Source organism: Hibiscus syriacus, unplaced genomic scaffold (assembly GCF_006381635.1).
Source record: "Hibiscus syriacus cultivar Baekdansim isolate YM2019G1 unplaced genomic scaffold, ASM638163v2 tig00110940_pilon, whole genome shotgun sequence".
In the NCBI taxonomy this organism is placed as follows: domain Eukaryota; kingdom Viridiplantae; phylum Streptophyta; class Magnoliopsida; order Malvales; family Malvaceae; genus Hibiscus; species Hibiscus syriacus.
In genome coordinates this window covers 644062-659974 of record NW_024062923.1, presented here as the reverse complement: position 1 = coordinate 659974, position 15913 = coordinate 644062, and the positions used below count along the sequence as shown (strand labels likewise).

The 15913-nt window shown below is 36.3% G+C and overlaps 1 protein-coding gene across 1 annotated transcript; it reads right to left on the bottom strand.

Moving 5' to 3' along the window:
* Positions 1–9008: 9008 nt before the first annotated feature.
* LOC120147469 (farnesylcysteine lyase-like) lies at positions 9009–12245 on the bottom strand. Its single transcript, XM_039160843.1, has 5 exons — positions 11823–12245; positions 11367–11552; positions 9806–10165; positions 9529–9704; positions 9009–9388 (listed from the first exon to the last, which is right to left on the bottom strand). Exons 1-5 carry the CDS (start codon positions 12171–12173, stop codon positions 9121–9123), a joined length of 1341 nt encoding a protein of 446 aa, XP_039016774.1. The 5' UTR covers positions 12174–12245; the 3' UTR covers positions 9009–9120.
* Positions 12246–15913: the final 3668 nt, after the last annotated feature.

The window sequence follows — 15913 nt, the reverse complement described above, 5'->3', positions numbered from 1 at the left end:
CAACCTTTCTCTAATCCAAATCCCAATCAACTTTCAGCACCAAATTCCGGTTTTCGTATTGACCAGTTAGACGATGATGAGCCAACAGAAAAAATTGTGAGTACTAGTCAGTATTCGAAATTTGGTCTTGGTCAATATCCGGACTTTGATATTGGTCAATACACGGATTTTGATGATGTTTCAGAAGAAGAAACAAACCATGTGTGTAATGATTTTCATATTGGTCAATACCCGAATTTTGATGATGAAACACCCGTTGCCGAGGAAGATGTTGTTGATGATAATGAGGAGGAAGTTACGACTGTGAATGAACATGTTGAACATCCATTCTGTAATTCATATAATCCTGAAGAAGAAAAAGAAGAAGAAAAAGTCCCCGAAGAAAAGAAAATGCCACGGGAGTATAACTGGAATATGCCAGAATTACTTCAGTTACCGGAAGAAGAGTTGGCAAAGAAAGCAGTTGATTGTTACACAAAAGTTATTCGTGTCAAGAAAGATGATTGTTTTGATACAAAGGAAGACTTGAAGATAGCTTTGTATACGAAATGTGTGGAAGATGGCTATCAACTAAAAGTTAACAAATCAAGCAAAGATCGTTTCGAAACAAGGTGTATGATTGACAAAAACTGTACGTGGCGTATGATTGCAAAGAGAATAAAAGATTGCAAAATGTTTCAAGTTAGGACTTTTATTGATAAACATACATGTTCAAGAACCCAAGTTTTTCCTCACCATAGACAGGCAAACAAAAAGGTGTTGGGTGGTTTTCTGGCTGAGTTAATGTTTTTGAATGGCAGGGTATATCGGGGACATGAAATTATGACTGACATGAATGCTCGGTTCAAGATTAGTATATCATATTCTCAAGCTTGGAGAGCCAAATGTTATGCCTTGGAATTGTTGAGGGGGTCGCCAGAAGCATCGTTTGCCCAACTGCCGGCTTATTGTCACAATTTAAAGCTGAAAAATCCTGGGTCGGTAACTCATATCAAAACAGATAGAGATGGACGCTTTGAGTTGCTGTTTATCGCCATTGGTGCTACGGTTAGTAAATCAATATAATTTTGTTGACTCATTTTGTTAGTTACATGCATTTCACATTTAAATGATTATATTTCTTGTGTATATTATTTTGTAGATTCGTTCGTTTATTACTTGCATGCGCCCAGTTATTATAGTTGACGGAGCACATTTGAAAGGTCGATACCTTGGAGTAAACTTATTAGCAGTAGCCATGGATGCTAATAATGGGATATTGCCAATAGCTTACGGGGTTGGCAAATCTGAAACCTCTGATTCATAGACATGGTTTATGGGGCATCTTAGGGATTGCATAGGTCCTATTAGCAATCTGACAATCATATCCGATAGGGCAAACTCAATTGACAACGCTGTTAGAAGGTGTTTCCCAGATGCTTTTCATGGACTTTGTGGTGTTCATTTGTATAGAAATCTAAAATCAAGGTCTGCTGGTATAAAAAAGCACAAATGGACATACTGGAAGGCTGTAAAAGCTTATCGGGAAGTGGATTTCAATAAGCATATAAATTGTTTAAGACGTGTTTTGCCTCAGTGTGCTCAAACACTAGAAGATGTCGGGTTTGAAAGATGGTCAAGAGTACATCAACTTGGAGCAAGATATGGTTTCATGACGTCTAATAGTGCAGAATCAATCAACGCTCTAAGTCGTCATTCCCGGAAATTACCCATTACTATGTTAATGGAGTTTTTTCGAGCCTCTATTCAACAGTGGTACTACAAGAAAAGAAACCATGCAGGTATTATTTCTTTGAATTCGTAACTTATCATATTTATATATTTTACTAAGTATTGTTTATTTAAATTTACAGGAACATTGGAACATCGTGTTACACCATGGACTGAAAAAAAGATAACGAAACGTGTTGTGAAGTCAACGTCATGGAGAGTTGAACCATGTTCAAACACTTTGTTTCAAGTACTGGATAATAACTTAAATGGGCTAGTCGATCTAAATGCAAAGACGTGTAGTTGTATGAAATGGCAAACATCTGGTTATCCGTGTGGCCATGTTATAAAAGTTGCTCTTCATTTAAACCAAGATGATTCAAGCGCATACGCTATGGATTGCTACACTACAGAAGTTTATCGACAGACTTATGCCGAGATTGTCTACCCTATTCCACATCCTTCTGAGTGGGACATACCAGATGACTTACAAACAGTTTTGCCACCAGCCATGGACAGAAGGCTACCTGGCCGACCAAAAAGTCACGATCGTATACCGTCTAAGGGTGAAGAGAAGAAGAGATCGACATGTAGTCGGTGCAAGGAAAGTGGTCATACAAGGTTGACATGTGGATCACCAGTGCCATCAAAATCATCTTTTCCTCTACCAAAATATGGATCCTCATCAAAATCCAAAGCTCATATGGTGTCAAGCAAAAGGCAACCATCTTTAAAATCCCAATCACAATTGGCTTCACCTTTTGGGACTGTTAACTTAGGTGATTTTTAAATGCAAACGTTGTATTATGTGGATTTTATGTGTGAACTTTTAACATTTTCAGTTGAATTAATGACTCAGGCCAACCATTTTGACTTAACCAACTCTTGTTATTCAGTTGTTATCACTATTAGGCATGCATTTGACTATCGCAACACGGAAATTACAATCGCAACGAGAGAATCGCAATGCGAAATGAAAATCGCATTGCGATTCTCTCGTTGCGATTTTCATTTCCGCATTGCGATTTTCATTTCGCATTGCGATTCTCTCGTTGCGATTTTTATTTCGCATTGCGATTTTCATTTCGCATTGCGATAGTCAATTTTGCCTTCAACATAATGCAGATTGAAATCAACAAAATCAACCATTACATTTCAATCAATTAAACAAGCACAAATAAGAATTATATTCGCATCAATTACACAAATCAACTTTTACAAATCATCTTTTACAAATCAATTAAACAATCAAAAAATAAGCAATAATTCTTATTTCCGATCATCTACTATTGAATCAACTTTTACAAATCAATTAAACAATCAAAAAACAATCAATTAAACTATTGAATCAACTTTTGCAGCTCGACATCATTTTCACGCAGTTCACTTCTGAGATTAACCTGCAGAAACCAAACATTTGTTCAAACAACACTTTCTACACATCTAAAACCTACAAACAGCAAATTATTGAATTCTAGGTACTTAACCAAACATTTTCAAACCAAAAGTATATAAACTTACCAATTGTTTATGGACATTTTTATAACGCGGATGCAGGTAGGCAGCGTCTCGTATATATCGATTTAGCCATATAATGCCGAAACCACAAGCCTACTGCAGCTTTATCTCTATCGGTGGGAGGTAGATACTTGATGCTTCCCGTCGTCAAACGCTCCAACGCCAAGCATACGAGAGGACCACAATCTCCTCTGGCTCCGCTCGTTTGTTGTGGCGCGGTCTCGTCTCTAATAACTGTAATATTGAGCTTCTTTGGCTTCTTGTTTCCAGAACGAGTCCAATAATTGATCGCATCCAAGAATTTAGCCAAATGAGAGCTCCATCCCTTAATAACATCTCTTAAATCAGCCAATGATATGTAATTTATCATGCTGTCATACACTATTGTCTTAAGGGATGGGAGCTGAAGCTCGACGAGAATCCAATGTTTACGTTCCAAAACAGGGATAAACACCTGCAATCATAAGTAATAATTCATTCATTTGCGTACTTATTTCATAAAACCTTTAAACTCAATCTAAAATAAATACTAACCTTATCGACCTCCCACCATGCAGGATAAAGTTTAGCTTGTCCATTGCCCAAATCAAATGATTCATCTCGTGCATTCTTCAAGTGAACGGCGTGAAAAGACGTCGGCATAATTGTATATCGTATATTTTTATTTTTCTTAAGTTTTCTTATTATTAGAAGACGTGTCACCCACGCATCGATATGTTGTTTTACAAAAAAAGACATATATTAGTGACTTACATAAATTTAAAAAAAAATTAATCAAATTGAAATATAAGAAAAATATAAGACTTACCCCCCCATCGAAATAGCCATTGTCTTCGACCCCTAATAATACGCCCCACCAAGGCCGTTCAAGCAACAAATAGATATCATCGGTGAGCTTGCATATGTCAGTGAAACACCCCTTGCTCCGCTCATGTAGATAAAAATCAACTGCGGTCTTAGCCCAAAGGGTGTTATCCAAAATTGTGTCCGGTAGTTGTTCCCTCTCCTCTTCAGATACCGGTATGGTACTGGCCGGTAACTCATACGAGAGCCAACTTGAATCCATCATGTCCGGCACGTCAGAGGGTTTCTCAAGAAGCCTACATATGACGCCATGTGAATCGGGCTCTTGAATGGTGGGAGGGACCTCTTCAATGATGACAGTGGCCTCTTGAACGGTGGGAGGGGACTCTCGAGGAATGATAGGGGGCCTCTTCAACGATAGGAGTGGACTCTTGAGGGATGACAGGCGAGTCGGGCTTCTTCTTGCGGTGTCTTCGCACTATTGGGGTGTACGGAGACTTAATAGCACGTGCACGCTGTCTGATGCGTGAACTCCGTCGTGCAAGCATAACCCGACGTAAAGCATCCACTCTATCGGGCCGCTAAATAATTAAATACAAAAATCAGTAAATAAACAGACATGATATTTAAACAGTGAAAACAAAGACAAATATGTTTCAAACTTGCATTGTATTCACCCAAGTCATTATTCTATCATAGTTCACAAAATGCATCAGATAACAAAGAAAAATATGTTTCAAACTAATACCCTGAAGTTAGTATTTGTCTTTGTTTTGTCTTTTGGTTGAAAGTAAATTTATCCATTCAAGTTTCAATTTGCAGAAGAAGAAATAGTTTACTTTCGCAACACGAAACTTAAAATCGCAACGCGAAACCAAAATCGCAACGCGAAATGAAAATCGCAACGACAGAATCGCAATGCGAAATGAAAATCGCAACGAAAGAATCGCAACGCGAAATGAAAATCGCAATGCGATTTTGGTTTCGCGTTGCGATCTTGTCGTTGCGATTTTGGTTTCGCGTTGCGATTCTGTCGTTGCGATTTTCATTTCGCGTTGCGATTTTGGTTTCGCGTTGCGATTTTAAGTTTCGTGTTGCGAAAGTAAACTATTTCTTCTTCTGCAAATTGAAACTTGAATGGATAAATTTACTTTCAACCAAAAGACAAAACAAAGACAAATACTATTTCACAGTGTTAAAGAATACACAGTTTAGCAGAATTGGCAACAACCGAACAAATTTACTTTCAACCAAAAGACAAAACAAAGACAAATACTATTTCACAGTGTTATAGAATACACAGTTTAGCAGAATTGGCAGCAACCGAACAAATTTACTTTCAACCAAAAGACAAAACAAAGACAAATACTATTTCACAGTGTTAAAGAATACACAGTTTAGCAGAATTGGCAGCAACCGAACAAATTTACTTTCAACCAAAAGACAAAACAAAGACAAATACTATTTCACAGTGTTAAAGAATACACAGTTTAGCAGAATTGGCAGCAACCGAACAAATTTACTTTCAACCAAAAGACAAAACAAAGACAAATACTATTTCACAGTGTTAAAGAATACACAGTTTAGCAGAATTGGCAGCAACCGAACAAATTTACTTTCAACCAAAAGACAAAACAAAGACAAATACTATTTCACAGTGTTAAAGAATACACAGTTTAGCAGAATTGGCAGCAACCGAATAAATTTACTAAGCAATCTAAGTGAAATGGCTAATCTAAGTGAAATTACGAGTAAATTTATCATTAAGTTAAATATGGAAAATCTTAAACTTACCTCGTTGCGTAGAGTATGAACCTCATTCTGCAACGATACTATCATCTCACGTAGAGCGGCAACCTCACCACGTAAAGTTGACACCTCCACACGCCATGCACCATCGTTATCGCGTAGAGTACCGATCTCCTCACGCAAGGCATTGACCTCATCACGTAACTCCCTTGACTCATCCCGTTGAGGTGGAGGTGGAGAACAGGGAGATAGGAGTCGTGGCATCTTTGCCGGTCGCCTATCATGAGGTGATGGTGGAGAAGAGGCTCGATGATGTGACGGGATAGGTGATGGCTCTCGTTCTAGAGGTGTATAGTCGGGTCGATCGGGTGATGGCTCTAGGTGAGGTGATGGCTCTCGAATTGGAGGAAGTGGATGCTGCTCATCATCCGTGCCATCAAAAAAATTCTGACTAGCTTGCCACCAATCAGTGGCAAGCTCTTCCTCCGTGGGTGTCAGTCTTTGTAATGGAATGTTAGCCTCCTAAAATATAAAAACTCAAACAAAGTTAAACGTCTACTATTAATAACTTGTTTATATTATATGAAAGTATTTGTGTTAACTTACATTATTTATTGTGGCATATGGTATTAAGTCTTCCCAATCCAACAGAGTTTTCCTCTTCCAGGAAATAGCCCTGGGAATATCATTTGACGTTTTTATTGCATATGTACGCATGCTGGGGAAAGCCTCGAATATCCAAATCTACAAACAATATAATAACAAAATTAGTAATTGTTAAATAATTAATTATAATTTTAGAAACATTATATAGAAATTCTTACCTTAAAGGCCCAAACAAAGCCTGACAAAGTGTATTTGGACCCATCGCCCCGCAAACTTTTGCGGTCATCAAAGGCAGACGACAACTTAGTCCAGGTAGCTTTCCATATATACGAACCCCACGGAAACAGATTCCATGCATTCAGGTCCTCTACCAATATTATTAGCTCCCGATGAATAGGTTGTCTGGCCTCTCTGCCTAAAAAGCCGGCATACACAAGTAGTAGAAGGCATACTCGGACAACATCGACGTCATCCATCCGAGTGAAACCAGCTTTCTTATTAAACAATTTCTTCAGGTCGTCGACATGTAGGTTCGGCTTCTCCATTGACTCATCCGGAAAAACCCGGGATAACCATGATGGGCGGGCGATATGACGAGTGTACCGGCCTACATCATCGTGTCCGAATCGTAGACCAGTGATTAAGCAGAACTCCTTCGGCCCAAAACAAGTATACGCTGGTGGAAAATGAAACCATATCTCTTCCTCACCACGTTGTATACTGTCGGGTAGATTTGATGTCATGGTCTGAAGCCACAAATGGGTCAAATTAGCATCTCCACCCGGATGCTGTACTCTCAGCCATGGCCCGAAGCAGGTTTCCTCAAACAATTGTCTTTGAGCAGGTGAAAGCTTCTTTGCAATTTGTAGTGGCCAGGCTGACTTTATTTCTCAAGGTCAATTGAGCCGAAAAAAATTTCAACAAAAACAATAAACATACCAAGTTAGATATACCAAAAACTACACTGTGAAGATATACCAAAAACAATAAACATAAAAAGTAGTAGTTTATTCTTGAAACTAAAATTTGCAACACTGTTTTGTCTTTTGGTTGAAATGAAAATCGCAACGAGAGAATCGCAACGCGATATGACAATCGCAACGAGAGAATCGCAACGCGAAATGAAAATCGCAACGAGAGAATCGCAACGCGAAATGAAAATCGCAATGCGATTTTGGTTTCGCGTTGCGATTCTCTCGTTGCGATTTTCATTTCGCGTTGCGATTCTCTCGTTGCGCTTTTCATTTCTCTCGTTGCGACAGTCATTCTCTCGTTGCGATTTTCATTTATCTCGTTGCGACTCTTCTGCAAATTGAAACTTGAATGGATTGCATTACTTCAACCAAAAGACAGAACAAAGACAAAGACAAATACTAACTTGAAAATCAGAACGAGAGAATAGCAACGCGAAATGAAAATCGCAACGACAGAATCGTAACGCGAAATGAAATCTAAGTGAAATGGTTAATCTATTATTGAAATGACCAGTAAACTTATCATCAGTTTCAATATGAAAAACCTACAATAATGCAAACATTTCAAAATAAAAATAATTAAAAAAACTAACCCTCGGAGGTTGATTTTCCATTTCTGAATATTGTGAGGGATTTCTGACCGTGAATGGTTGTGAGGGATTTCGCCGGAGATGGGGACGGAAATCTTCGGAGATGGGGACGGATTTCTTCGCCGTAGAGAGTGAGAGATGGAGATGGGACTGAGTTGTGATTTTAGGTTTTAGGTTATGAGTTGCGATTACGGGATTTTGTCTTAATATTCTTTTTGTAATTTGAAAATAAAATACGCGTAGCGATTATAATGGCGCTTTAAATATCGCGTTGCGATTTACGGATACGCGTTGCGATTTTATGTATTATCGTTGCGATTTACGGATACGCGTTGCGATATACGGATACGCATTGCGATTTACCCATACGCGTTGCGATTTACGGATACACGTTGCGATTTACGGATACGCGTTGCGATTTATGTGTTCGCGTTGCGATTTTCATATTCGCGTTGCGATTTTGGAAAATCGCAATGCGAATTTGTACTATCGCATTGCGATTTTCAAGAATCGCGTTGCGATTTTGGAAACTGATTTGCGATTCTGGGGATCGCGTTGCGATTTTTATTTCCCGTTGCGATTTTGTTGGTCATTTTGGCAAATCCAAAAAAAGTTGGTTAAAATCGTATATTATAACTTTTTTTTGGTCACTGAGGCGATTTTCTCTTATTTAAAAGGTAAATGCGTATGATGTATGTTAAAAATGCATATTTACGGGCTAAAAATAAGCTAATGCTATTTTTAATATTGTTATTTTTTAAGATATATGGGTTGAAAAATCCATGTCCTATCTAGATATATATATATATATGCCGTTATTTTTGACTGAATCTTTAATGGGATTTTTTATTTTGTTGAGAGTAATAATATGCGCTAACAATAAAAATCGTGTCTGAAGTCGACAAGAGATTTCAAGTCCAAGGGTGGCTTGATTGTATGTGAGAATATAATAATAGACTGCCTGGTTCAATCTGCCGTGGTAGTTGTTTACTATATAGTTTTAGTGAATGGCAGGACAATAAATAAATAAATAAAAATCACATTTCATCACACACAATTGCCTCCAAATACCAAAGGATTCTTGGACATGGTGTCAACGCAAACACTGATTTCTGTTGGTACATTCTACAGTTTGTTTCACATTATTCAGAGACCAAGGCCTAATAAGTTTACAAGTCGGTGTGTAATGTGTGTGCATCGGGACTTTTGCTCTTCAAGTTTGATGAATGCGGGTGTGCTTCACTAAAATATCTTGACAATATGAGCCTCGCTACGTTCTCGGCTGCAACCGCACTCGTCTCCATGGTACTAGCCGCATTCTCGAACGTGTTTACATAATACAAATGTTGACCGTCCAAAATAAACGGTGCAAATACTTCTGGAGCTTCATAATGCGGATAGGCTCCCCAGTTTATTCGAACCGTCTCCAGCCTTGCACTAATAATACCAGCAGCAAATGACAGTCATCAGCAGTTAATAATGTAAGGGTCTGTAATCGATCTTTAAAGTTCAAGAACCAAGTTAATGTCATTAAGCAAGGTACAGTATGGAAAATGAATCCTTAAACGTTGAATTACCTAAAAATGGTATCCAGTAATGCATCTGTCATTGGCTCTCGAGAAAATACTTTGTAAGTTGTATCATTTTCATCGTGTTGCTTGAGAATTGAAATGCTTGAGAACGGAATGTCGGGATCCTCTAATGTGCCAACCAGTTCTGGAATCACACCGACAGTGCGCAGGCCAAAATAGGCCTTGCCAAGAGGAACAAAAGCAGCAGGTTAGAATAATTAGAAATCAAACAATAGTAAAGAAGTTCACTGGAAAAGCCATTAGCAACTACCAGGGTACTTACTGGATTCAAGATGCCTCTCACAAAGGTTGCATGTGTATGCTGCAATTTCCTAGCAGGAATCGAAACTGAAGGTGTCAATTGGATACTTACTTCGTCAAGGGGTGTAGCAACCACTGCGACATCACACGAATAACTATTTCCTTTAGTGGAGTTAAGTTCATAATATTCTCCAAGATAAGAAATGGATTCAATTTCTTCATTAAGGTGTAACGAAACGTTGGAGCTCTTAATTAGTCCGGCAGCCATCTGATAGTTCCCTCCTTCAATGGCCCATAATCCTCCCCCGGATCCCGCCAATGAAACTGCTCCAGCAAGTCCGCTAATGGAGACACTTTGACCATAATTGATTCTAGTTATAACCTTCACAATGCAGCATAATAATTGAGTACTTGTTACTTCTCAATAGACAAACCTATTTGGGATTTGACTTTTAGCCATCCCAGAACCTTAACTAAGTCAATTTTCCAAAGTGATCAGGAAATGCCCCCTTTTAATGGATTAAGCAAAAATAACTTGGCAATTAAGCAAATCTAATTTACAGGGTAAGATCGGTTTCCTAGGGTAACAAATATAATGGACCTCCCTCCAAATATATGCAACAGTTTGCATATGTCTTGTATCCGTCTTTAGGCAAATTTCAGACAAATACAATAAGAAACTTCAAAGGAAAAAAAATTGGAAAAAAAACTAAGATAGGTCGTTTTAATTAATTGATTATTGCGAAAGATTCATACACAATATGTGCTCATCAATTCTGCTAACAAAAGTTTTCCCATCTTTATTTATTTCTATCGCATTGAACCTACGGTGTACCAAATAATGCAACTCTAAATAACTGCATAAAGTAATCCCAACCACAGGAATCACCAGCTTAGCACACCAGACATAGATCTATACTCTACTAGCATTAATCTTAAAACAAGGCTCAGTGAGTGCCCGCCCCCTGCCCCCATTCTTTGTTGTCCATCAGGTCCGTGCTTTTGAGGATGGATAAGTTCAAGTTGCTATAAATTTACTTGGAGTTAATATTCTCCAGTAGCTGATAATTTAGTCATAGTTCTTTCTTTCTTTTTTGGTAGAGGACTTCTTGACTGCTGTTTATGTCACAAAGTTACACAGATAACAAGTTCCATAGCATCTAAACAAAGTTTCTTCCGCAACATCTGTCAAAATGCATTTGGCAAAAGGCAAGGATTATCACTCAAGGTAATAAGTATCAGTAAGTCAAAAACATTATTAGTTGGTCATCTAAGCAAAAATATCCCAGCTAACAACCTTCGTCTCCCTTCAATATACACCCTACATTGTACATCAGATTGCCTTTCACTACATTATAATGAGCGACTTTTAATGAATTTTGATGGCAAAATGAAGACCCTGATCATTTAGCAAGGAAGTTAACTGTGTTCTCAAAGGTTGTATCGGTTGAATCTACACTAGGAACCTTATGCTATTATTCACATTGCCATCGAAACATACACCCTTTCAATTTAAAAAAATAATCTTGTCACATGAAATAAAATGTAGAGAGAGAATGATATAAGAAGCTTATAATCCTTACAGTGACAAGCTCGTCTATCATTAAGGGAGATATCTTGATATGAACGAGTTCATCTTGCAAAGTTCGAGTTGTGAGATTGTACAAACCAGCCCATTTAAGCATCTCATCCACTGTTTCAAAGACAGGTCTCGTTTCAGGGCTTTCATAGTACTTCAAGAAGCTGTCCACAGTACTCTGCAGTGCACATCGTCATCACATTTTAGTCTCACATTAGTAACAGAGATCACTCCATAGAAAATATAATCAGGTCAGACTACCGGTTTCATTGCAATTTTACGATTACTCTCTATGTTGTTAATGCAAATATATTGCAAACTCAGAATCGATTAACAAATGGCAAAAAACGTGACACCAATTCCACCATAATTGATATGCTTCTTAGTAATAGAATCCTAGGACTGGGAGCAATGTATAATATCGTTTAGTTAAAAAGAGAAACGGAATCGAAGAGAAAACCTCGACGAAGCGAGGAGGCGGCGGTTGACCTTTCAACCAGAATCTTGATACTAAAGGATCTGAAAACAAAGCACCAGCCCAGGTTTCACCGCCAATGGATACAGTGGCCATGCGACCACCGACGACGGACCTACGCTCGAAGATGATGATGTTGGGAGGGTTGGGTTGGGAAGGAATGGGGTGGAAGTAGTGGCGAAGGAAGTGGGCGACAGAGGAACCGCCGATGCCGCTGCCCACGATGCAGACTGTAGGCGGAGGTGAGGCATCGGTTGTTAGGCAGAAGATGAGAGGCTGTATAGAAAGGAGGAGGAAGATAAGGAAACTAAAACTGGATTTGGGATCGAAAGCCATGAACTTTTGATTCTGGGTTTGTTTTGAACTGTTCCTTGTTGATGTTAAAGGACTCAACGGAGGAAATCTTAATCCATTTTTATTTTTAAAATGCAGATATATTCATTCATACAGACACTCCAAGCTGTAATCAACGGCCAACTATGAATATTTTATCATGCTTGACTAGGAAAGTGGAGCTTGGATTTGGAGCTTGGTTCTTTCACTTACTTTGAAATAGGGTGTAAACTAGTCGAGTTGAGTATTGTTGAGATTGATTCGAATTTGAAAATTTTAAACGTAGGTTCGATTCGATTCGAAAACTCGCGAGGTCAAAATTATGAAACTCAGCTCGAACCTGAAATATATTATTGAAACTCGACTCGAAAAAATTTCAGGAACTCGATTGAAGCTCAATTTTGAGCTCGATTCAAGCTCGATTTTGAGCTCGATTCAAACTCGAATTTGAATCTACAAAAATCTTATATTACATATCAAATATATAAATAATTTTCCCTTTAATCAACCATCACCTATGCTTTTTTTTTGCTGATAATATAAACTCATTTCAGAAACTTTACAAGATGCATACAAGAGTAATTTTGGACTTGTGGTTGTAGAACAGGTTCTAAACACATAAAATCAAACATGCGCCCACACCAAGCACCCATTTACAATCCTTCCCAAAACAAAACAACTTTTGTCATAAAAATAGTGTTTCAAAACTCAAAATACAAAGACAAATCTTTCATAGAAAACACGAAATCTAACAACAAAATATTACGATCTACTTGTTCATGTACCACAAAAACCAAATCCCTAGTGATGCTTTTCAATTTTTCCTGACATGGGATTTGGACCATTTGGGGCTTCGACTTTCATGCCTGCTTCATCAAGTAGTTGGTATCACCAATACATTATAATATGAATGTATGAATTATAAAAAATCTAAAAAAATACAATTACAAAATATGGGAGCTGCATGTCTAAATTCACACAAAAAAAAATAAAATGCCCAAGCTTCCATACATAACACCTATTAGAAAGAGTAAAAAACAATAAATAACAATAAATGATTCTATAAAAAAAACATGAAATCGTTACAAATATGGAGTAAAAAAAATACAAGATTAACAAATTCAAATATTAAACCTGTTAACTTGTCACATTATCGATTCTTTCGAAGGTACTGATATAATAATTTCTTTCGGTTGTTTGTCATCATTCTGCAATAATTTAAAAACTCAAATAAGTCTACATATATTTAAAAAGCAAACAAACTTTGTTATAAGAAAATACATTTACCTTATTCTTTCTTTTCACTCCATGAAGGGATCTACACCAATCACCTGCACACATCAACATTTGAATTGTTTCTGGAGTAAGGGAAGACATGAAAATTAAATCATAGCAGCTATAAATAGTCAATACCCAGATTTAATACACATTCAAAAACATTTTAGAGCTAAGTAACAGCATAGTTGAGTACTAAAAACATTCACACTTCCAACAAAATCCGAGAAATGAAAAGGAAAGCAAGATTTAAGATTAAAAAGAAGAAAAAACGAGTACAAGTATCTAAAACTAGACGGATCTTAATGAAAACGAAATGGAAAGGGGCAAACCTGAGGAACCGAGAAAGGTGGCACAATAGAAAGAAAATGAGACGAGGAAAGCAAACTTGAGGAACCCAAATTTAATACACATTCAAAAACATTTTAGAGCTAAGTAACAACATAGTTGAGTACTAAAAACATTCACACTTCCAAAAAAATTCGAGAAATGAAAAGGAAAGCAAGATTTAAGATTAGAAAGAAGAATAAACGAGTATAAATATCTAAAACCAGACGGATCTTAATGAAAACGAAATGGAAAAGGGCAAACCTGAGGAACCAAGAAAGGCGGCAACAATAGAAAGAAAAGGAGACGAGGAAAGCAAACCTGAGGAACCCAGATTTAATACACATTCAAAAACATTTTAGAGCTAAGTAACAACATAGTTGAGTACTAAAAACATTCACACTTCCAACAAAATCCGAGAAATGAAAAGGAAAGCAAGATTTAAGATTAAAAAGAAGAATAAACAAGTATAATTATCTAAAACCAGACAAATCTTAATGAAAACGAGAGGGAAAGGGGAAAACCTGAGGAACCGAGAAAGGCGGCATCAATAGAAAGTAAAGGAGACGAGGAATTCGAGGGCCGGGGAGGAAATGAGGAATTTATAGTCGAGGATGTCAACTAGGGTTTTGCTTAATTAACCTAAATTGTTTAATTAATAGTTCTATATTTCTATTAATTAACCAATTAAATAGAATGATTACATATTTTTTAACACCCCTATGTAGATATATCCCAACATCCAAACATTTCATCGTTCAATCAATTTCATTTAAATTTTCAAAAAAATTGGTAAACTAGTAATTTTGTATTTAATTTATTATTAATATAATTAATATATCACATTTTATTCGTTATGATCACTTCATTGTTAAGTATCTCATGCCATTATTAAAATGTTGCATTAAGCCTTTTTGTTTTTTTTTTTTAAAATTTTAATATTCTTTTTTCTATAATCGATATTATTTTTTAATATTGTTCAAACCCTAAATCCTATCACATAATTAGAAAGAATGAGATGGCTTAGTGAAAGGAGAGAGAGAGAGTAGACTTGTTTTTCTTTTGTTTTCTGAAGAACAAAAATCTAATAAGAAGCTTCAGTCTTTTTAATTTTTGCTCCTATTATCTTCTCAATCTTCTCATTATTTATTGCTTTGATTTTTCAACTCTGCAATTATTACTTTTTTTTAGAGTACAATCTAGTAATGCATATATATCTGTCTTGTTTTACTTTATATGATACAAGTTAGTAGTAGGGATGATCATTTTCTCTCAAATATGATTTGATGCCATTAATTTTGTTAATTAAGATATTAATGTAAGTCTAAATGAGTTTTTTCTTTCTTAATTCTTTATAAAATCATTTACACTATATTTTGATATATTTTTTAAATTATTAATATTTAAATTGAATCATATTTTTAAAATTTTATAGAATTTTTAATATATTTTTAAAATTTTATAATTATCAATATTGTATTTTTAATATTTTTTAATAATGTAATTTTAAAAAATCTAAAATTATAATATAATATTTTTTTCGAACTGCTCACGAGCTTTTCGAGTCGAATATCGAGTAGCTCGTTTCAACTCGTTAAGAACTCTAGTCGAGTTCATTCGATCCGAGTATTTATCGAGCCTTGATCGAGTCGATCTCGAGTAGCTCACGATCTGTCTCGTCTCATTTACAACCCTACTTTGAATCACCAATTAATATTTAGGGATAATGGAACTCCCAGCCTTGAACTTATAGCTTTTATCAATTTGGTCCCTGGACTTTTTATACATTTAGTCCACAAAACGAAAAAAATTGCATTAATGTATTGATGTGAATAAAATGGTTTAGGGATTTAGTTAACAAAAATAAATAAATAAAGGGATTAAAACTTAACTTATCCCTCTTTATATACGTTGAACCTACTCATAGATCCCGAAAGTAATACTAATTAATTTATTAAGCTTCTAGTAATACATTGACTTCTTCTATAAAATAATTTAAATTAATTTTTTTCAAATTTTAATGCTGCCATGTTCTTCCTTATCAAATTACAAAATTTGACTTTTTTATGAGTTCATAGAAAGCTATTTGAGTACAAAACTTCACGTATTATCATTACAAAGTATAAGTTTACAAGCAAAGA